Raw genomic sequence first — 24,970 nt, forward strand, 5'->3', positions numbered from 1 at the left:
AAGGCAAAGAGTGGTTGTAGACGGGTCATATCCTGCATGGAGGTCGGTGACCAGTATTGTGCCTCAGGAATCTGTTCTAGGACCCCTACTTTTCGTGATTTTTATAAATGATCTAGATGAGGAAGTGGAGGATGGGTTAGTAAATTTGCTGATGACACAAAGATTGGGGGTGTTATGGATAGTGTGAAAGGCTGTCAGAGGTTACAACGGGACATTGATAGGATGCAAAACTGGGATGAGAAGTGGCAGAAGGAGGTCAATCCAGATAAATGTGAGGTGGTTCATTTTGGTAGGTCAAATATGACGGCAAAATATTGTATTGATCAGACTCTTGGCAGTATGGAGGATCAGAGGGATCTTGGTGTCTGAGTTCATAGGACGCTCAAAGCAGCTGCGCAGTTTAACTCTTGGGTTAAGAAGGCATGTGGTGTATTGGCCTTCATCAATCGTGGAATTGAATTTAGGAGCAAGAGGTAATGCTGCAGCTATGTAGGAACCTGGTCAGACCCCACTTGGAGTACTGTGCTCAGTTCTGGTCGTCTCACTACAGGAAGGAAGTGGAAAGGGTGCAGCGGATATTTACAAGGATGTTACCTGGATTGGGAAGCATGCCTTATGAGAATAGGTTGAGTGAACTCGGCCTTTCCTCCTTGAAGCAACAGAGGATGAGAGGTGAGCTGATAGAGGAGTATAAGATGATGAGAAGCATTGATCGTGTGGATAGTTAAAGGCTTTATCCCAGGGCTGAAATGCTTAGCACGAGAGGGCACAGTTTTAAGGTGCTTGGAAGTAGGTACAGAGGAGATGTTAGGGGTAAGTTTTTTTACGCAGAGAGTGGTGAGTGCATGGAATGGGCTGCAGGCGATGATGGTGGAGGCGGATACGATAGGGTCTTTTCAGAGACTCCTGGACAGGTACATGGAGCTCAGAAAAATAGAGGGCTATGGTAATCCAAGGTAATTCCTAAGGTAAGGACATGTTCGGCACAGCTTTGTGGACCGAAGGGCCTGTCTTTTGCTGTAGGTTTTCTATATTTCTGTTTCTATGAAAGTAGTTGTTTGCTTGGAGAGATTTGTACCCTCGTGAAGAGTCAAGCAGGCCGTTAGTGATGTGTTATTCAACGACATAATCACATGGTTGATACATTTCCTTACAAAATCCTATGGATTTGACAAACCTAGAAAGATATTACTTAATTTACAGCAAGTGGAGAACTTACTTTTTTAACATGTCGGCCGTTTGGTATATGGCTCTATTTGCTTTTGTTTGGCATGGTGCGCTGAGATGTGTGTATCGTTCATGAATTACGATTTAACTTGTTTAGTCTAAATCGTTCATTTTGTTTTATATTTTAATCCATTTATTCTTTTCATTTTCTGATATATATCTAAACTCACCCCTTTTTGCTTTATTTCTGGTAGCTGTGAAAGTAAGTTCGGGTAGGGTCTCTCAAATTCCAAAAGACTTGGAAGTCGCTGGAGGTGCAGAAGTTACCATGTTCTGCAAGATTCCCATTTTACAGAATACTTTTGATATTTATTGGTGGGAGGATGACAATAAACATTAATACAACAAGATGGTAGAAAACAATTTAATGTAGAAAGGGAAAGAGTGATATTTATCCTTCTGAATGTGAATGTTGCTGACTCTGGCATATATTACTGTCATGCAAAACATCAAGGACTTTCTTTAGGGATTGGAGGGCTCTCAGCTCATTCTGTTCAGTGAACGGGCTTAAGAAAAGGGTTGAATGCTGAGAAAGTAACTTCGATCTAGAATTAGAGCTGCTTCGCAAACAAGATGTTGAAGTAGATGTCTGTATTTTATTTGAAAAGGATAACTGTGGTAGAAGACCAGATTTCTTCTCACCAAGGAAAGACAATGACAATAAGTTCAGAAACTCCTCCCTAGATTTAATCCTACATCTAGCACTTTATGCAAAAGTAAAGAGAGGAATTGGAGTGATAAGGCTGAGGATGGGACTGGTAGTATGCAGGTAAATGCAGTGTGTACTGAGACTTAAAAGAAGGATAGCCAGATGATAGAGCAAAATTGCAGTCAGTGAAATGAATTGAAGTGAAACAAGGAGGATAAATGGAAACAAAGGTGAATATGTTATATTTGAATGTACACAATGCAATGGTAGCTGATCTTGTAGTGTAGTTAAAAACTGTCAGGTGTGACATTATGTGCATCACTGATCATAGTTGGGAGCTTACACACACCAAGGAAACACACTGTATCAAGAAGACAAACAGGTAGACAGAGTGGCTCAACTGGCAATACAAAAAATCTAATGACATCCCTAGAAGAAGGTGGCATGGGATCCGAAGATATAGAATACTTGTAGATGAAGTTACAAGAGTGAAAAGACCCCAATAGGAGTCATATACAGACCTCTGAATAGTAGCCAGGATGTGGGGTACAACTTATGACAGAAGATAGAAGAGGCATGTAAAAAGGGCAATGCTGCAAAAGGCAATGCATATCGATTGGGGAAGTTAGGTTGGTGATGGATACCAAGAGAAGTAACTTGTAGAATGGTATGAAATGGCTTTGTACAGCAACTTGTGGTTCAACTCACCAGGGAAAGACAATTCTGGATTGGGTGTTGTCTAATAAATGCAATTTCAAAGGAATCGTTAGGAAGCAATGATCATAATATGATAGAATTCACACTGCAGTTTGCAACGGAAAAGCTAAAATCAGATATATCAGTATTACAGTGAAAAAAACGCAACTACAGAGGCATGAGAGAGGAGCTGGCCCAAGTTAATTGGAAGGGAGAACAAGCAGCGATGATGGCAGAACAGCAATGAATGGAGTTTCTGGGAACAGTTCAGAAGGCATAGGATACATACATGCCATAGAAGTTTTACGATGTGTGGAGGAGGCAAAAGATGGCACTGCTGAGGGTGAGTGACAACTTACTGGTGATTAACGAAACAAGAATTTCAAACACGCAACACACACGAAATGCTGCAGGAACTCAGCAAGACAGGCAGCATCTATGGAAAAGAGTACAGTCGACGTTTCAGGCCAAGAACCTTTGAAGAAAAAAAGCCGAGGAGGAGATGCTGCCTGGCCTGCTGAGTTCCTCCAGCATTTTGTGTGTGCCGCTTGGATTTCCAACATCTGCAGATTTTCTTTTTTTTGTGAAGAATGAGAACTAAATATTTTATTAATAACACTTTTTCTGGTTAAAAAAAGAAGATATGGTAAAGGATCACCACAATGAGAGGCAAGCGAAGGTGAGGCTGAATCAAGGGTCACAGTGCATGGGTTGAGGCGAATTTCGGGCGAGGTCGAGGCTTATTCAAGGACCGAGTGGAGCCAAAGAGAGGCAGATTCGGGGCCTGTCCACCTCAACCGAGAGCTGGGCCTTATTGATCTAAGCGCCAGATCTATTTGCAAAGGGCAGGTAAGGCTGAAACGTGGTGGTGGGGTAATATATAAAATATGAAGGTAAGCTAGGCAATAATATTAAAGAGGATATCAAAAGAATTTTTTAGGTATATAAAATGTAAAAGAGAGACGTGAGCAGATATTGAATCACTGGAAAATGATAATGGAGTAATGGGAGACAAAGAAATATCCGACGAACTCAGTAAGTCTTTTGAATCAGCTTTCACTCTGGAGGACACCAGCTGTATGGCAAAAATTCAAGAGTGCCAGGGGGCAGGAGTGAGTGTAGTTGCTTTTACTAAGGGAAGCTGCTTGGGAGGCAGAAAAGTCTGGAGAGTGATAAGTCACTTGGACCAGATGGACTACACCTCAGGCTTCTGAAAGAGGCATCTGAAGAGATTCTTGAGGCAATCGTCATGATGTTTCGAGAATCAATCGCAACTGGTATGGTTCAGCAGGACTGGAAAATTGCAAAACTCTCAAAGAAGGGAGGGAGACAAATATAGAAAAGTATAGACCTGACTTCAACAGCTGGAAAGATGTTGGCCTCATTATTAAGGATGTGCTCTCGGGGTACTTTGAGACACATGATAATTAGGCCGAAGTCAGCATGGTTTCCTTCAGTGGGAATTTTGTCTGAGACATCTGCTGGAATTCTTTAAGGAATTGACAGGCTGAGTAGACGAAAGTTAGTGGATGTCATTTACTTGGATTTTCAGAGGCCTTTAACAGGATGCCACACTGGAGGCTGCGGAACAAGATAAGAACACGTAGTAATACAGTAAAGATACTAGCGTAGACAGAAGATAGTCAGACTGGCAGGGGTGAAAGATAGCCTTTTCTGTCTGGCTGTCGGTAACTAGTGCTGGTAGACAGGGGTTGTTTTTGGGACCGTTTCTTTTTATGTTACATGCCAATGATTTGGTTGATGAAATTAATGGCTTTGTGGGCAATTTTGCTATGACACAAAGATAGCTACATTGGCAGATAGTGTTGAGGAAGTCATGAATCTGCAGAAGTACTTAGATGGTTTAAGAAAATGGGCAAATAGGTAGTAGATGAAATATAGTGCTGGGAAGTGTATGGTCATGCAATTTTGCAGAAGGAATAGAAGAGTATACTACTTTCTAAATGGGAGAAAAATCAGAAATGGGAACTGTAAAGAGATTTGGGAGCCCTCGTGCAGGATGTCCTAAAGTTCAACTTACATGATGAGTTGATGGTAAGGAAAGCAAATGCAATGGTACAGTTATTTCGGGAGGACTGGACTATAAACGCAACGATGTAATGCTGAGGTTTAATAAAGAATTCATCAGACCACACTTCGAGTATTGCCATCAGCTTCAGGCCATTAATCTACGAAATGAAATCGCGGCAATATGTTTGCGAGAATGATTCCAGGAATGAAATATGAGGAGCGTTTGATGGCTCTGGGCTTGTATACACTGGAGTTTAGAAGAACTGGGGGGGGGGGGGGGGGAGGGAATCTCGTTGAAACCTATCAAATATTGAAAGCCCAGATAGAGAGGATGTGGAGAGAATAATACCCGTAGTGAGGGATGCTGAGACCACATGGCACAGCATCAGAATACGATGATGTCCTTTTAAAACAGAGACGAGGAGGAATTTCTTGAGCCAGAAATTGGTGACTTCCTGGAACTTATTGCCATAGAGAGCTTGGAAGCCAAGTGATTGAGTATATTTAAAACAGGGTTTTTAAAAACAAGGGTATGAAAGGCTAAGGACTAAGGGTCTAAAGTTCAATTTAAAGTATATTTTATTATCAAAGTATGTCACCACATACAACTCCAAGATTCATTTCCTGCAGGCAGACTCAGCAAATCTGAGTATTTACATAAGGATCAATGAAAGAACAAGTAGAGTATAGAAGACAACAAACGTTGCAATTGCAAATATAATTAAATAGCAATTCATACCGAGAACATGAAGTAACATGATAAAGTGTACTTAAAGTGAAATATTTGTTTGTGGGACATCTCAATGGATGGGCAAGTGAGTGTAGTTATCCGCCTTTGTTCAAGAGCCTGATGGTTGAGGGGTAGTAACTGTCCTTGAACTTGGTGGTGCAAGACCTGAGGCTTCTACTTTCTACCTGATGGAAGCAGTGAGAAAAAAACATACCCTGGGTGGTGAGCATCTCTGATTATAGATGTTGCTTTCCTGCAACAGAATTTCATGATGGTGTGCTCAGTGGTTGGGAAAGCCTTTACCCGTGATGTACTGGGTTGAGTCCAGCACCTTTTATAGGATTTTCTGTTCAAAGTAATTAGCGTTTGTATTCCAGGCTGTGATGCAGCCAGTCAATGTACTCTCCACTACACATTTATACAAGTTTGTGAACATTTTTGATGTCATGTCAAATGTGGGACTGTAGGGCTGAGAGGGATAATAAAGCAACTATCATGAAATGGCAGAGCAGATGGTTTGAGAAGGGTAATAAATCAACTGTGATGGAATGACAGAGCAGATGGGCCCTTTGGCCCAATGCTGCTCACATTTCGTATGGTCTCATGGGTCTTATGTCAACAAGCTGCCCTCAGAATATGTGTAACAATATAATGTCTAGCGTTTACCCTGCTAATGCATTCACCGGGAAACTTTCTGGCATTTTAAAATGCAAAGTTAATGTGTTGTTGCAAATTATCAGTAGCATGTACTTCTCCTGACCAACTACAACAACAAAAAAAGGAAATAGAGTGCTATGCAGATATCTGCAGTGAGTTCTGTTGGGGCTGTTTGGTAAGGGAGATAGCATCGTGGGGTTGAAAGTCAGAGGAATCACCATCCAGTGAAATGATCAGACCCAAGGTGTAAAATGTACTCATGTTTCCAACTCGAATCTGAGCTGTACCACATTTCGTTGCACAGATTCTTGCAAAAAAAAATCAAATGTCGAAAAGAAAGCCTTGATGTAAAATTAACACAGAAATACATCTATAACTAAAATAGTATGCAAGATTTTCCATGCCAGTTCTCAACTTTGGTGTCTTCTCTGATCATCATGCAGACATTAGTAAGTTTCATATATTAGATTAGATTAGATTCAACTATATTATCATTGTGCTGAGTACAGATAAAAACCCAATGAAATGCAATAAAAAGTAAGTGCCACAGCACACAAATATAAAAGTACCGAGACAGTACAATATGGGTGCAATACTGCTGAGCACTGTGATGTGAGGTTCAGCAGGGTCACAGCCTCAGGGAAGAAGTTCTTCCTGTGCCTGCAGGTGTAGGAGCGGAGGCTCCTGTAGCGCCTACTGGATGGGAGGAGAGTAAAAAGTCCATGGTTAGGGTGAGGTGCATCCTTGGTAATGCTTTTCGCCCTGCCCAACATTTACGGTAGATGTTCTCGATGGTGGGCAATTGGGTGCCGATAATCTGCTGGGCAGTTTTCACCACACGCTGGAGTGCTTTGCGGTCTGATATGGAACAATTGCCATACCACACTGAGATGCAGTTGGTGAGTAGGTTGCAAGGAAACATAAAATACGAAGTAGATCAGGCAGTTTCTATGAATGGAAATGATGAAGGGTCAAGACTGTAAACTTCGGTTGTCCATATCCTTTCATAGGTGTGCCTCATCTGCTGAGGCCCTCCAGCTCTTTTGTGCATTACTCCAGATTTCTAACATCTGCAGTCTCTTGTATCAACATACAATATATGCTTTATATTTCAGCTCCTCCGAATCCATTGCTGCAGTTGAAGGAACTCCTGAACTAATGTGTAAAACTGCTGCGTTTTATCCAAAGAAACTAGAAATCTTCTGGTGGAGAAATAATGTAGAAATTCTGACCAGAATACAAACCATGATAAACAGAAGTGCGGATGGATTGTTCGGGGCTCTCAGTTTTTTGGAAGTAGTGCATCCTTCCTGGGGTAAAGACGTTTACATCTGCCTGGTATATTGTAGCTTCCCCAGTGCTGACTTGATAGGAAACCTAGAAACATAGAAAACCTGCAGTACCATGCAGGCTCTTCGGGCCACAAAGCTCTGCCAACCTTGTCCTTACCTTAGAAATTACCTAGGGTTACCCATAGCCCTCTATTTTTCTGAGCTCCATGTACCTATCTAGAGTCTGTATCCGCCTCCACTACCGTTGCTGGCAGCCTATTCCACGCACTCCACCACTCTCTGCATAAAAAAAAAAACTTACCCCTGACATCTCCTCTGTACCTACTTCCAAGCACCACAAAACTGTGCCCTGTCGTGCTAGCCATTTCAGCCCTGGGCAAAAGCCTCTGACTATCCACACGATCAATGCCTCTCATCATCTTCATCTATCAGGTCACCTCTCATCCTCCGTCGCTCCAAGGAGAAAAGGCCAAGTTCACTCAACCTATTCTCATAAGGCATGTCCCCCAATCCAGGCAACATCCTTGTAAGTATCCTCTACACCCTTTCTATGGATTTCCACATCCTTTCATGTACTGAGGCAACCAGAACTGAGCACAGTACTCCAAGTCAGCTACGTCATCGAACAAGGTATGACTGGAAGTGTCTGCAGCTGGAATCGGTTGAGTAGATTAAACCTATAATAGAAATTCAGATGGATAGATGCCCACACCGGGAGAAAATGTATACGTAAGCCGCATTCACAGTGCAACATTCGCTGTGCAAGGCATTGAATTGCGAGTAATCATTCCGAAGCCAATATTGCCAAATGAAGTCCGGTGGGATGACTTAAAACATTGTATTTGTGTAGAGCATGTAACCTACCAAAATTCAAACACACTTAAAAGTTTTTGCAAGCAAAACTTGTGCCTGGGCCCATTAATTCAGTATTTGACAGATAATCAAACGCTGTGAAGTGAGTAGGTGTGGGGTGGGGCTTTAAGAAAAATAATTTAAAAATAATTGTGAAATTAAGTTTAAAATAATAGGATGGCAATTCCAGGACTTCAATGCATAGCAATTAGTTGTACAGCAGAAGTATTGAATCGGGACTGCTGAAGGCACAGATCATAGAAATGAAAAAATGTAAGGATCGGGAGTCATGGATTCAGGCAGTGGATTGAGACTTTAAATTACAGTTATTGAATTCCTAGACTGGTTAAAAAATCGTCAGGATGAATGGAATTGGATCTAAATTTTCTGTGCGATATTTTCTGAATTCTCGCCCATTTGCTGTGTAGAAAAAGTGCACCTGTCCAGTAATGCATCAGAATAGTCAAGTCTACAGAAGACAATGACAAGTGTCATGTACCCCGTGATGGGAATAAAGTACCAGCAGAGATGGAAAACACTTTGGAGTCCAGTATTGCTATAAACTAATAATATTTATTAGTAACTACGCAATACAGTGATATAAATGAAGGTAAATCAAACAGGTTAGCAATGATTATATATATAAGCAAGTATATCAGTAAGTGTGGAAATATATGTATGAAAAACCAAGCTTCTTTCAGTCTAGGGGTAAAAAGATACAGTCTTACGATGATGAGTAAAATTCAGTTCAGTTCGTGGTCTTTAGTTGAGTAGTGATGGAGAGAGAGAGGGAGAGATTTGAGTCTTCAGGTGAGCTGACGCCATTGATCTTCTTGCTGTCCTTCGAAATCCTTTAAAAGTCACTGACTGTGACTTCAACAAAGGGGACCGGTTTTCTGTTGTGGAGCTATCCCCCAGGTGAGGGTGGACACATGGACAACTCCCCAGCAGTCAACCCCTTTTCCTCCTTTCCACTGTTAGAGTGACAGATCGATCTGCCTGATCGATCCTCCAAAACCCACTTTTCCTGCGGGCACAACAATACTCATTCAGTGTCCAGAACATGTGTCTGAGGTCTGTATCATCTGACCTCCTATTTTATCTCACCGTACTGGGTGCCACCTGTCATTCAAATAATCCCTCCTTCCTTTGTCTGTGAAGAAATGCAAGCAGGCAAACTGTCCTTGAAGACGTATCAACAACCTGCCTTCGGTCACCATAGCAACTTTCGAGCTGCTCGGTGCTGTCTCCAACTCCAAACTCAGTAGAAATCCAAAGTTACTTCCAGGGCCTTAAACTGACAGTTCAACTGTTAATCTCTCTCTCCCTCTCCCTCTCCCTCTCCCTCTCCCTCTCCCTCTCCCTCTCTTCAAAAGCACAGTTAATAGGGGCACTTCAGGATCCCCTCACACTCCCCTTCCTCAGAGGAAGGTTCCACACAGGATGGTTTCCAGACATTCAAATGCCTCCTTGCAAAGGTCATTCCATACAAATCTTTCACTGTTCCCCAGGAGTTTTGTTAGGGGGAGAGCGATGTCAGCAAAGTTCTTACTTAACTTACAATAATTCCTAACCATTCCTAAAAACCTTCTTAAAGCTTCCTTGCCCATCAGAACAGGAACTTCAGCAACAGCTTGAACCTTGGCCTGCACAGGAGCCATTTGGCCCTGGCCTACCACATAACCCAGATATGTAACTGTGGCATGGCCAAACTCACTTCTAGTGAGGTTCACAGTAAGATTGGCCTTGAAAAGTCTGTCAAACTGTTTTTCTACAGCTGCAATATGCTCTTCCCATGTGTCATTCCAGACCACTAAATCCTTGATATAAACCCCTGTGCTTTCTAACCCTCCAATCACAGAATTGATCATTCTTTGAAATGTCCCTGGAGGACTTTCCATCCCGAAGTGTAAAACATTGTACTCATACAGTCTAGATGGTGTCACAAATGCCTAAATCTCTTTAGCCCTCTCTGTTAAAGGAACACCCCAGTATCCTTTTAACAAGTCAATCTTAACAAGGTATTTAGCCTTCCCCACTCTATCAATACAGTCATCCATTCTCTTTCCTTGTTCTTTCCTATTTCTAATTTCTTCTTCAACCATTTTACTTTTCTCAAAGTTCGCTCTGTGAAGATGCCGTTTCATAGGCCGGGCTGAATTCATAATGACGTGATGCACTACAACTGTGCACCATTTCAAAATGCCAGTTAGTCCTTTTACTTGCTTTTGTGGTTTTGGGTCCAACTGCTGGACCTTATCAGTAATATTTTTCAAAACAATGGAATTCTGACATCTCAGTGAGTCTAGATTCAGTGGGTAAACATGCTTTTCCACTCCTTTATCAGCTTCCATGACTCCATTTTGTTCCATAACAATTCTCCCAGCTGCAATTCTAGCAAACAAATGTCTTATTTTGACTCGACCATTTTGTAAACTTTCCTTGGCAAAGTCACAAAGCCTACTAAATCTTTCCCAGAATTTTAAAACAGAATTAAGCACACTGACACATATTTCTAAATCAGACCATAGTTCTCTAAGTAGGGTCAAAGGTCCTTTTGCCCTGTAACTGAATACAAGTTCCAACAAACTACCCTTCACTGCCTTCTGAATCGAATCTCCAACAATAATTAAGAGTAGGGGAACCTCCTCATCTCAATTTTTCCCATTTCTCACACAATGTGCTTTAATCATGGACTTAAGAGTTGAGATGAGCCGTTCCAAGCCTCCCTTGGACTCTAGGAAGTTATGGCACAGCTGTCTAGCATCCCTCATTGATTCCAGGCTAGTCCGGAATCTCTACTTCGTCCCAGAATTTTTTATCCGGAGATTATAGCTGCAGCTCTTGCAGCATTCTTGATCGCCAGACTTAAATGGCTCCGATCTGACTCTCAGGAGATTCAGGATTTCATTGGTAATCCAAGGCTTCTGATTAGGGAAACCCTAAACGATTTCGTGAGGACACCGTCATCTGCTATAGGTTTAATAAGGTCGATTACGACCCTGATGTAATCATTCAGGTCCTCAGCTAAGTTCTTGAACGCGGGCTCAAGACAATCCTATAATTGTCCCCCAGCGACCTGCGACCACCTCTCAGTTGTCTTGATCTCTGGAGCTCTGTCTGTATGCAGGTAGTAGGAGTACAGCCAAATGATCCGACTTGCCAAAATGCAGTCTCGGGAGGGAACGATAGGCGTTCCTTATCGCAGTGTAGCTGTGGTCTAGTGTGTTGGGGCTTCTAGTGCAACAGATTACGTGCTGTTGCAAGTTATGTCCTTTTGGTAATCTAACTTTTTTTGTGGCTTCAACGGCTCGCTCAAATGTCTTAAGTGGCTCAGAATCTGAACTTGTTTAAAATGTTTTTATCTTGTTGTGCCCCATAACGATATATTGTGCAATACTCTGTGCATGTTTAATTGTGTTTTACTTTATTCTGACGTGATGGAGGTATATATGATTTATTGAAAGTGGCACAAATTTTCGCATTTTGATTGTGAACCGCGATTTCAAAACCTCAAGTACAAACCTTTGTTCTGATGAGATGAATCATAATGAGCCGAATGGCCTTCAGCTAATAACACACTACAGATTTATTTGCAAATTGAGATAATACACACAGCGCTAGAAAGTAACTGCAACCACAGTTAGATGGTGACATCATGGAAACTCCATGTGGGCAGAAATTTCACCACCTTAAGCGAGTAAGTTGCAGTTGTTCACGCTATCGTGTTTGACGCTTAAGTGAAGTTAAGAAAGTTAGTTTAAATAAATTACTTGTAAAACTACTGAAAAGAAGTATGTGCCTCCGTACTCACAATATATCATTCAAGAACAAATACATATCTGCCATTTTAATATCAGTTAAATACCTGTTGAAAATATTCTTATATTTTTCTATGAAAATCAGATAATTGTAATTTGCTGTATTAGACAGGATAAAAATGAATAAACGAAAGATATTCTGCAGCTGCTGGAAATCCAGAGCAACAGACACAAGTATCCTGGAGGAACTCAGCAGGTCAAGCAGCATCTATGGAAATGAATATGCAGTCGGGCCAAGACTCTTTTTCAGAACTGGAATTGGCAAAATAAAATCAACACCAGGAGAAAAAACTCGCTCTTAATGCGCCGAACTAATGTGTCATGAAAACGACTAGTTGGAAAAATTATGTATTATTTTCAGCTGAAGCAGAGAATGGTGTTGCCTCTCTGAACAGAGACCTGGAACGAGGCCAAGAGGTTTGCAATGTTTCCCTTCAAATAAGGAAGAAAACTTGACTAAAACAAAGTTTATAATTGCAATTTATGGGACCCATATATTTTATCATGGTGCATTTATTTAATACGACATAGTCAAAGAGTATCGGAAATATTCCACAGAAGAGTCTATGAACAAAATGAGAATTGCAGATTTTTTTGTTCCTTAGGTTGAATGTAGAAATGGTTAGAGCGATAAGGCACGAGAATTGGGATTTGGGACTATGTATTCATATTTTACTGATGAGCTAATTGGCGACCTTTTGGAGTTTGTTCCAGGATCACGAAGTTTCATTATGTTTATAAATGTCAAATGCAAATAAGCAAGGCAGTGAAGATACAGAGGTGAGGAGGTGGTGGTTGGGAGCGGATGGAAGCAAATGCCTTAAGTTACAAATTTATAGTCCCAACTAACTCAGGGAGCAAATGTGGAAAAATGCCAATTTAAAATTTTCGGTGTTTATGTCGTGGTGAAAGCCCCCTAGCCTACATTTCTTTCTATAGAAGCTGCCGAACCAATAGATTATTCCCAATGCCTTCTGCATTTACTTTTTCTTCTGTAATAAACAATTGTGTTGATATGTAGTGAGTGGTAACCCAGCAGAGCTCATTAGTGGCATTGGTAACATTTCAGAACGATGTTATCTGTAGCAATTCTCCGTATTGGAGATCGTGGAAATATTTGGAGAATTCTATATGACAAGTCTATGTATATTTTAAGAGTTTGCCATTATAAGATGATATCTAGGGGGTTGGGATGGCTAAATGACGCGCACAGATAAAACAGAGAGGTAATTTGAGAGACAATTTCTATTCTTGGCCAGATTGACAAAACATTTCGTAAAGTATTTGAATCATTTAAATTTCAAAGTATGCAAATGTAAATTGTTATTTAAATAATAAAAAACCTTAAGAATTGTTTCAAACTTCCAACAGATATAAAAGCAAAAGAAGGCCAGGGATGAAGATTGAAAGTTTTAATTTCGGAATTCCCCACTCTCTAATTTTCTTGCTGGAGTGAATGAAGTGCAAATGAAGAGCCTCGACCCCATTGATGCTGCCTGGCGCACTGAATACCGGTAATGCTTAGTGTGTTGGTTCAGGTTCCAGCCTCGAAATTCTCTTGTCTCAATTTTATTGCCAATTAGATCGGTTTTGGAAAATACAGTCTTGTCAGTTACTTCACCCACGGAATGCTGGAGGAACTCAGCAGGCCAGGTAGCATCTACGGGGAAAAAAGCGCAGTCGGAGTTTCACCCGAAACGTCGACTGTGCTTCTTTTCCATAGATGCTGCCTGGCCTCCTGAGTTCCTCCAGCATTTTGTGGGTGTTCCTCGGGTTTACAGCATCTTCATATTTTCTCTTGTTTGTCATTTACTTAATGTTTTATGTTCAGCCCACTAATTGTAGCGTACCGTCAATCATCTCGATGTTGACGGGAATGCAAATATTCTTATTATTATTTCGTAACAACAGATTTTTGATAAATATTTCAAAGAACTGCAAATCGTCCATATTTTAATGGCATATCAGGCTATATTCAAAGATTTAAAATGGGGTTAATAATCACAATACTTTGCTTCACAAACAAAAACAATCGGTGTGCAAAACGCTCCCGAGTCCCAAAACAGACCCAAAACAGATACTTGTTAGGGTCACTGTCGAGAATTTTAAAACTAATTTGCGGTTACACGTATAAACACTGTCTTCATTAAATTCAGCATCCTAAAATCTGGTATGCTTTGTTATCAACGGCGTTTTTTGTTTCTTATCTTGGTTCTTCGTTTGCACATGTCATATCGACCAGGCAGGATCAGGCTAATTGAAAATCTTTCAATGGCATCGTGTTAACTAATGGGTCAATTAATGGGGGCCACGGTAGCGTAGTGGTTAGCGCCATGTTATTACACCTCAGGGCATCAGACTTCAGAGTTCAATTCCAACGTCATCTCCAAGGAGATTGTGCGTTCCTCCCCGTAGAATTCGTGGGTTTTCATCGGGTGCTCCGGCTTCCTCCCACAACCCAAAAATTGGTGATCTGTTGCATGTAAAATGTCGTTGTAAATTGTCCCGTGATTAGACGAGGATTAAATCGGGGATTGCTGGGGCGGTGCTGCTCAAAGGGCTGGAAACTGGTACTACGCGGTATCCCTAAATTGATAAAAACTGTAAGATTAATTCATAGAAATGTATTCAAAATTATCCACAGTATAAAAAATACAGAACTCTAAAAGGATTATCCTTGCACTTTGAGGAGTACATGCAAAAGTCCAGCTGATAAACAACCGACAATTAGATTACACACAGATGACTGAAATAACATTCTGCGCAGCTCTATATTGTATGCCTTGTTTGTGTATGTTTTCATATGTGCTCAGAATCCAAAATCATAATTTATTGCAGTGTTAATTTATCATAACAACTCTACGTCTTGCAGAATGTAAGACATGTTCAAACCAGTTTAATTGTCCTCATTAGTATGCGATCATAAATGAGATATTAATTGGTTCATCATTTTTCCCAAAACAGAACCTGAAGAGGGTAGTTAGTTATTTTCTATCTTCCTTCAAAAGACCAGTCCCATAGAGCGGACGTTTGAAGCTCTTTGTCGTTTCGCAAATAACAAAATAAGTAACCTTCTGGTAATTGCTGAAGAAAAATTATTCTCAGTTCTCCGATACTGAGGTTTAAACATATTGCACGCTGTATGAATTGCCCGTATGTTTTACTCAGAAGCATTGTTTCATTGGAAGTTATAAGACCATATGACATAGGAGCAGAATTAGGCCATTTGGCCCATCGAGTCTGCTCCGGCATTCAATTATGGCTGATCATTTCTTCTCCTCCTCAACCCCATTTCCTGGCCTTCTTCTATTAACCTTTGATGCCATGTCCATTGAAGAATCTATCAATCTCTACATTAAGTACACCGAACGACCTGGCCTCCGCAACTGCACGTGGTAACAAATGCCACAAATTCACCACCTTCTGTTTAAAGAAATTTTTCCACATCTCTGTTTCGAATGGACACCTCTCTATCCTGAGGCTGTTCCCTCTTGTCCTAGACTCTTCTGCCATGAGAAACATCAACTCTGTCTAGGCCTTTCAGCATTCGAAAAGTTTCAATGAGATCCTGGTCATCCTTCTAAATTGCAGCGAGTACAGACCCAGAACCATACGTTCCTCGTATGATAACCCTTTCATTCCTGGAATCACCCTTGTTAACCTCCTCTGGACCCACTCCAGCGCCAGCACAGCTTTTCTAAGATGAGGAACCCAAAACTGTACACAATACTCAAGGTGCCTTATAAAGCCTCAGCATCACATTCCTGCTCTTTTATTCTAGAGCTCTTGAAATGAATGCTAACATTGCATTTGCCTTCCTCACCACCGACTCAACAATTAATCAGGAGGAAATAAATCGACAATGGGAATTATCATCTTGAATACTCACAGTATTCCTAAGGAAGCAGTGGAGTTCACAAGAGTTCACGAGTTTACAAGAACATAAGAGAAGTAAGGAGAATTACACATGAGGAAACTGGGGGGAGGACGAGACAGAAATTATCTGGTAAATAACTGAAAAACAGAGAGAGAAAAAGGAAAAGGAAAATTTTCATAATGTGAAAATGAAGATGGAAGGGGAAGAGGCAGTTTGGGTTCAAGACAACATTGGATGCACTGTTTAGGTGTCTTTAAATATCAACCTAATTTTCCTTTAGCAATTAAATGATATGAGTGAACCGTAGAATTGAATTGTATCGGGCTTTACCTCAAACAATACTGTGAAGCATACAAGTGCAATAATGGATTTTGACAAAAACGTTCAAGTATGAGTTAGTTATATCTGCAATACATTTGTTGAATCGAAGTCACTACTTTCCTTTGTGGTGCATATTACAAAATAATTCAAAGAGTTAACTTTGATTGAAATGATACAATATTTCTATTTCAACGTTTTTACCTAGTTGATCGGATTATCTGGCACCTAACACAATCTTAACAGCTACCATACGGATCATGTGTGAATATTAAGGTAATAAATTATATTTATGATTTACAGAATTAAGAATCTCAATTCAAATGAACAAAAGAACATTTTCTATGATCGCTATTATTGAGTCGGTTTACATATGTCATGAAAAAGAAATATGTTCCTCAGACTAAATACTGGGTAGGTGTTATTGCTTCTTTATAATTAACTGAAGCAAAGTGATTCAATGCCAAATTGATTCTCAGTGTCATATAGGTACCCCGTATGACTAGTCGGACCATACCTATTCATGTATGAAGAAATACCTTCACTGACACCTTCCTACTAAGTTGTATGGTTATCTTCAGAATCGAGTGGAGAGTTAATTACATGAGGTAGATTTTTAAACTATTACCTCTGAAGTAGTTGGAAGTAACTGGGATAAAACACAGTCAAGATGGATAGATAGATAGATAGATAGATAGATAAGTCCTTTATAGGTCCTTTCCCAAAGGAAATTATGGTGTCACACTACAACATGGTGAGAGGAGATCCAGCCCTAACACCGCCCTCTGCCCAAAACAGAACTATACTCGAAATTCATTATGCTATCACGTGATACCCTTTTGTGGCAATCGAATGTTTTATACATTTGATGATGAAGTTTTATTTATTCACCGAACCGTTGATTCCAAACTGCAGTTCATTTATATTGGAGTATGTCTGCGGAAATTACAGTTCGACACATAGTTCTTCTGGGCACAATTTGGCAAGGTATTCTTACTTCTGATTATCGATGGCTGTTTTTCGTTATGCTACCTTGATTGCGCACTGCAAGTTTAATTATAATACATATTCAATTTTTCTCGCTGCCTTTAATTTTAATTCTATATTATGTGTTTCTTTTTTGTCTTTGTCCACAATGTTCGGTTATTGTCTCTGCCGTGTTTATTTTCTAGTAGTCGCTGCTGTAACTTCAGGCAACGTGGATCAATTCCCGAAGGATCTGCACATCTTCCGAGGTGAAAACGTTTCCATGTTTTGCAGATTTCCGATATCTCAAGCCATTCGTGATGTTTATTGGTGGAAAGAGGGCGAGAAGAATTTTATAGAAGCAGACACCAGGAAACACTTTAATGTAAACAAAGGCAGGGGTACATTTGCTCTGCTGGGTGCGACCGTCACAGATATCGGCACTTACTATTGCCAAGTGCTGCAACAGGACCAATCTGTTGGCAATGGAAGTGGCACGCAGTTAACTGTGTTCGGTAAGAGTCTTTATAGCGAGAAATCCATATTTTCAGTCCCATACCAAGTAAATATTGGACATTAAATGAAAATCGTGTAACTCAACAAAAATTCCGTAGCGCTGAATTCATCTTATTCATTGAAAAGTATATTGTGAAGCATACAAGTGGAATAATAGAATTTTAAAAAAACGTTCAAGTATGACTTCGTCATATCTGCAATATATATGTTGAATCGAAGCCACACTTTGTGCTGAATATTACAAAATGAATCACAGAATTAACTTTAATTTAAATGATGTGACAATATTATCTGGCACCTAACGCAATCTTAACTGTAAACGTAGATAAAGTACCAAGATATGCTGGAAGTAATAAGCAGATCGGCCTGCATCTATGGAGCCAGACACACACAAAACACACACACACACACACCACATACATTCACACATACACACACCCATGCTTTTTGATTGTTTTATTTTAACTTCAGCTTGGAGTAGAATTGTCCATTCGCATTCTACAATTCTGCACTTCTATCTGCGTTTATCCTCGTGATATTGGAAAGAGCTTTTCATCCAAAACACTATAACTCCTGTGTATTTCCATTCATCATCAGGTGCCTTGCCGTTCGACGGGGGCGATCACGTCTCTCCATCCATCACGGGCTCTGACACTCCGAATTGAATTTGTTGCCTCCCCTGTTTCTAACCATGATATTAATCCATCTATCATTTTCATTCTGTCTGTCTCTGCTTTTTCCTTCCAGCTGTAACTAAATGTCCTAATGTCTCTTTTCGCATGATGTGTCCAAAGAATTTTGATTGCTGTTTTCTGATTTTTTTAAGTAATGTACGTTTTGTTTTCGTTCTCTGTAGAACTTCTTCGTTGGTTATCCCGTCCGTATATGATATGCATAGCATTCTTCTAAGGAACCACATCTCTGCAGCATTGATTCTTTTTTCCATTGCATTTGTGATGGTCGATGACCCTCAGCCATACATCAATATAGGAAGAATGTAGCAGCTGAGAGTTCTAAGGCGGATATCAATTGCTATTTTCTCATAAGATGTTTCTCATTTCTGTAAATGCTGTTCTTGCCATTGCTATTCTTGCTTTTATGTCTGTTTCGCATTTGCCATCAGATGTTACCCATGATCCAAGGTAATTGAAGTTGTGGACTTGCTTCAGGATTTCATTTCCCAATACGATCCTACAGCTTGTGATATCAGGTTTCTTTGGTATTGCCATTACTTCAGTTTTCTTTTTGTTTAAGGTTAGGCCAAGTCTTTCGCACTCTGTGTTGATGGTAATACTAGTTTCTGTAAATTTACTTCACTGGTTGCTCTCAGTACTGTATCATCCGCATAACAGAGGTTGTTGATATTGTATCCTCCTATACTAATTCCAGGTGGGTCTTGTGTGGTTCTCATGATGTTTTCTCTGTACAGGGAGAGCAGGTCTGGTGATGGAACACAACCCTGTCTGACACCTCGCTTTATTGGTTGATATTCACCAATCTCGTTTTCCATCCGTATGGATACACTTTGTTGCCAGTAGAGATTCTTGATTATTCTTAGATCTTTTCCGTCGATATTAATATCCTTAAACATTTTGATGATGACTTGGTGTTTCACTGTGTCAAAGCCTTTTGTGTAGTCAATGAAACAGAGGTATAGGTCTTGTTGTAGTTCTATTGACCTTTATTTCCATTATGTAACATTAAAAGGCAATTGTTCCATTTCAGCAAGATAGATTTATCAAATCTCCCACAATGTAATGTATAGCACCATTCCTACTTTAGGAGCACTGCTTCAAATCACGAATCCAATATTTTGTTAAATGTCTAGACAAGGACAAATACATGTTGTATCTGTTGAAGAAGAAACCGAGTTCGTTCTTTTCTGCGTTTGTGTTTCTCTAACTTATATGTCCATGGACAACCGTACAGTCCTGTCAATTTACGCAGGAAAATTTTGCGTTACTAACAGACTATACAGAAGAAAGTGAAGGAGTGGCAGAATACGTGTACGGAGTTCCGCTTTCACTTTTGTCCCTTTATTTCAATGGATGCGATGTTCCATACAATACACGTTTGCGTGCATTACACTTTCATGCCATTAGGAGTATCAAGCGCTCAGATCGTTTTCGGAAGAAAAGCTTGCCCGAACTTACAACACCATCCCAGGCACAAATATGCTGCCTAAACAATTGTGAGAGCCCGACTTCCATCCATTTGCATCCTAACACGTGCCTGTAGATAACGGCAATTTTTCACACATTTTGGTCCTTGAAGTTAAGAAGATATTTAACGTCAACTCAGATCGCATGCTGCATCTGGCATTCCCACAGAGCTGCGACCCAGAGCTCGAAAGTTACCATTTCTTACCAGATTCGTATTCTTTGAGTATTGCTTGAAATCATTCTTTTAGATTCCCGTAGAGTAGTTTAGAAACCAGGAATAAACTAAAAAAGGTTAAAACCACAGTGCGGTAACTTGTCATAATTGTTATGGTCCGGTCCGTGAAGTCCGCATTCCGGTTTACGGTCCTGTCCGTGGAGTCAGGACTCCAGGTCTTCCACTGTCCCTTGTTTTGATTGAGTCAATCATAGGCACTTGATTGCCATCTTTGAGCTTGGAATATAAGTAGCCTTGGGGTCGACTGTGGGCTGCTGGTATGTCTTGTCAAGATTTCCTGGGAGTAACCTGCCGGGGAGAGGCTAGAGCGGCCACCTGCCACCTGCAAGCCGTGTTGGAGAACCATCGCTTCATGGAGCCTTGCTGTTGGTAGTCGGAACTGTCGTTGCTGTATGGATTCGGCTGTTTCCCGGGCCAGCTGAGTGGCTGCCAGCCACTCAGAGCTAGGTAGGGATCCGGCTGTTTCCGTAGCTAGCTGAGGTTGCTGGCCGAACTGAGACTCGGAGCTACCCCAATGCAGAGATGGAACTGTCTGACGTTCTTCAGTGTCTGTGTCTTGCATTTGGGTCCGTTCCCAACGCCCCCATTGTGACAATAATAGCAATAGACATTCTCATGCGAAATAAACAAGCAGATATTCAATGCAAAAAAACCAAAATAACGAATATATCTTTTCTATTAAAGCTTCCCCTATACCCTTGAAAATAGTTCCCGTTGAAGGAACCTCGTTGCGTTCTCAAAGACTAGAATGCAAAACGTCTGCGTTTTATCCGGAAAAAATTGAAATCTCCTGGCGAAGAAATAATGAGGAAATACTGAACGGAATAGAAATTGTGAAAAACAGGAGTGAGGAAGGGTTGTATGAAGCTTCCAGTTTTTTGGAAGAAACCAAACCTGCTGTTTACACCTGCTTGGTATCACATGCCACGCTCACGGTACCGGCGGCGCTCAGCTACATCATCAAAAAAGGTAAGGCTGCAAGCAGTTGTAACAGGGATCGTTTTTGCAGGTTCAACAAGATTAGGATGGATATCGACAGTATTTCATACGAACTAAGAATAGAGCTAAGAAATAAGAATTCTTAGAAACTAAGAATTTTGTATATATATACTAAACTGTATTTATTCATATGAAAGAAGAATGTACAAGATACATAGTAGCGAATATATCATGTAGGGCACAGAGTTGTTGCTATTTTCCTAAATGTATTTCTTTGTATGGGCTATGGGTAAGCCTAGTAATTTCTAAGGTAGGGACATGTTCAGCACAACTTTGTGTGCCGAAGGGCCTGTATTGTGCTGTGGGTTTTCTATGTTTCTATGTTATGCACTTCACATTTGCTTATTTCTCTCTTGAATAAGATGCAGATAAAATCCTGATTATCGGATGTGCTGTGGGTGGATTGGTAATTTTAGTCCTGACAGTAATTTTGGTGACTCAGAAGAACAAATCGACATGGTAAGAATTGCTTACGGTTTCCAATGCTTTCGTTTCTAGCTTGTTGTTTCCAAATGACACGATAACAGCGCTTAACAAAATTAAATATTAGAACGAAACGGGCCTAACTTGTATCATGTCCCTGACAAATTAATCAGATGCCTGGTAATAAACCTAAATCATCAAATACAAATATTTTATTCAACAAACAACCATATGTTGTTGGTTATGTTTTACAACTTGTTATTATATCATTGCAGCTCCATATATTAAAATATGAATAGGTCATCACTTTCTGTTCTCAAATCAGTTGATAGCTAATTGCCGACCGATAAATATTCCCTCGTTAAATTCCCATTATAATTTTGAATATATAACATGGCTGCGGTGACATCAGCCATTTACATTTTCATTCAAATTCAAGATCTAATCGAAATCGGCAAAGGGGATATAATTCACGAAACGAGAGGGCGAACGTAATCCACAAAATACAATATTGAAATAACGGGTATTGCTACACACCTCCATAAAGTACTTTCAGACGATCTTACTTTGGATAATAAAATCGATTTCATCACGATATGATGTTCATCCTATTGATTTATGGCTGTTTTTCCCCTTTCCTTTCGAAGTAAGTATAACTCTTTGGTATGAGGCGAGAAGCAAATTTAGGGAGAAGAAACTGATTTTTCTTGGTTTCTGAAGATGGTAGACTGGTAAAAGAAGCAAATATCATGTTAATTCATTAGAATTTTAGAACTTCGCTGGACAGAAAGAAGCCAGATTGACTGCATTTACTGTTTATTTGCAAAATACATACAATGAGCATTTCAACTTTCCTCGTAAATCAGCGTTGAGCATTCATTCAGGAATATAAATGGCTCATAAGTTTTAAATGCTTGTGAAAAGATGTGGAGCGTGGATCTTAAAGGGGAGCTTTTGCATGTATTCGTGGATAGTCAGGAATGTTTTAAATACTTGACATGCCGATTCCAAACATTTTACAATAGTGTAAATCCTATGATATTTTGGGACATTAACTGCAAAGTTCAAACATCTACGTGTCCGGAAGTGAAAACAGGTTATATATTCCCTTTCACCCTTTTGGCCCTTTTCCATAGTTAGCAATATTTTTGCCTTACTTTGGATCTATGCTTGATGATGATTGATGATTTCATTAAAATTAACTTTAAAATTAAAAAGGGGAAATTTCAATCTAGATAGCTCCATAAATTGCGTTGCAAGATTATGACCACCTGATAATACCTCTAAAGATGCAAAAGTACCTCGCCTTCAGGTTACTCACCTAAAGACTGAAGTGACTGCAAAACAGGACGATCTGAGACGCAGGGAACAAAGATTTAGCTTTCAATTATTAAGTATGGGGTGTCAGCTTTTGCTCGAACTCCATTTCCTAGAATTTCTTACCAGTACTCGCACAAGCTCACTGTAAAACCCGTGGACACAGCAACTTGACCGTCGCCGATCCTTAAAATGATCATTTGCAACATTAGTATCTCAATGCGTCGGTTGCATAAAGGCTGCTTTGATCATAGCATTCAGCTGCTCACTTAATTACTTTGTATTAACGTTCATATGAAAGGTTGGATGTCAAAATGAGAACGAGTATTGTTTTGTGGGCTAGGACCTTAGCAAAGTATTACAGCAGGAAAGTGAAATCAGAAAAAGGAAGTATTTAAAAAGGACAAAAGATATGGTTAGTGCATCGCTGATTATCTGAGAATACACGTATTGCCATTTTGTTTCAAGTACAATTGCCTCTGTAATCACTGCATGATAAAGTAATGAACGATGTGATTTACTTTTACAGACCACAAGACATGAAATTAACAAATTGGTTTAGGCCACTATGCATCTTCCCAGTTCCAGCAACGCATCAGCATTTATCGAGAAAGACGAACGAATGCAGATTTTAAATAAGGCGAGAAGCTGATAATCGAAGCAATCTTCCATAACGTGAACTATGAACAAACGCAGGCCCAATAAATTGCTAGCTTCATTTAAATGTAGTTGTGGTTAAGAAGGATAATGGAGGATTTTGAAGTGTCTCTTAAGCCTTCCTTGAGCTGATTCTTGGGCGGAAATGCCCGCCGGCAAATGAGTAATCACCATTCAGTGCTGAAAATGTGGACAAAAATGCCAGTTGAAACGGAGAAAAGCAAAGCTTTGTTTTTGTCCCTTTACATTGTTTTAAATGTGAATGGTATCGCTGGCAGCATGTTTGTCAAAAATTATCGGCGTTTTCTTGTCAAATTTATTTCTTAATGGTGACAACAAAATGGCAACTTATTCAAATTTTGAGACAATCAAAATGTCCTTGAATAATCGACATATGCTGTAATGCAGCAGGAAATTTCAAGTTGCATTCCTGGCCCATTATTGCAAATGAATTCTTCAGGTTTGCTTAATCACGTGTTCCACCCTAGATGGAAGGTGAAGGCCGGTTGTTCAAATTCATAATCGTTAAAAAAGAAATGGCCTTTAGGTACCAGCTCATCAACGAGCAACTCATTAGGAAATGGTGTTTCTCCGGTAAAGTCTGCTCTACATCTAAATGAGCGGCTGTCAGCAGAGAATGTGAATTCGCATCCATACATACATTATAATCGCGTGTTATCTTTACTAACTACCACTGAGGTATCTAATAAAGTAGCCACGGAATATATTTTTGTATGTTCGAGATCTTTTGCTGTTGTAGACCATCCACATCGACGTGTTGTACGTTCAGAGATGCTCTTCTGTACACCACTATTGTAATATGTGGTTTCTGTCGACCTCCTGTCAGCTTGAATCAATCTAGCCACTTTCCACTGAACTCTTTCAATAACAACACGTTTTCACCCACAAGACAGCCGTTCACTGGGTGCTCTTTTACACACCACTCTCTTTAAGCATGAGAGACTGTTGCGTGTGAAGATCCCAGGAGAACAGCAGTTTTTGAGATATCCAAATAATCCCGCCTGGCATCAACAATCATTCCACGGTCAAAATTATTTATTCCCCATTCTGGTATTTGGTCTGAACAACAACTGAACCTCTTGACCATATCTGTACCTTTTTATGCATCGCTTTGCGCCATATGATCGGCTGATTGGATATTTGCATTAACGATCAGGTGTAAGGGTGTACTTAATAAAATGGCCAATGCTAATCTACATTTTAGAACTGTGCCGGGAACAGAATAACATGTAGATTTGGGATTCAGACAAAATATGGGGGATGTTGAATATGACTAGCTGCAACGAGAGGTTGGAGGTGGCTCAATAGAGAAGACAGTTTACCTTCTGACAAGACAGAGATTCCAATGCCATATCTGGAACTTTAATGCTCTGCAGACAACAAGAAAAGCAACAAGCAGAAGTAGAGCAACTGGAACATGTTTTGTCACTCAACAAAATTGTGACTGATCTGACTGTAGATTCAAATCCTTACCCCGCCCACTCTCAGTAACTTAAGAATTCCTGCCTCTGAGTGCAGATTTTA

At 40.1% G+C, this 24,970-nt stretch overlaps 1 protein-coding gene and 1 long non-coding RNA gene across 2 annotated transcripts; both read left to right on the plus strand.

The window, feature by feature from the left end:
* Window positions 1–641: 641 nt before the first annotated feature.
* On the plus strand, window positions 642–13,523 carry LOC140210234 (uncharacterized). Its single transcript, XR_011889184.1, has 3 exons — window positions 642–672; window positions 12,064–12,372; window positions 13,327–13,523. It is a non-coding gene; the product is annotated as an uncharacterized lncRNA (long non-coding RNA).
* Window positions 13,524–17,082: 3,559 nt separating this feature from the next.
* LOC140210386 (natural cytotoxicity triggering receptor 3 ligand 1-like) lies at window positions 17,083–24,138 on the plus strand. The gene is made up of 5 exons (XM_072279304.1): window positions 17,083–17,137; window positions 17,323–17,631; window positions 20,714–20,998; window positions 21,391–21,487; window positions 23,298–24,138. Coding segments are annotated over exons 1-5 (747 nt in total). The 3' UTR covers window positions 23,299–24,138.
* The last annotated feature ends 832 nt before the right edge of the window (window positions 24,139–24,970 follow it).

Source organism: Mobula birostris, chromosome 15, assembly GCF_030028105.1.
Source record: "Mobula birostris isolate sMobBir1 chromosome 15, sMobBir1.hap1, whole genome shotgun sequence".
NCBI lineage: Eukaryota > Metazoa > Chordata > Chondrichthyes > Myliobatiformes > Myliobatidae > Mobula > Mobula birostris.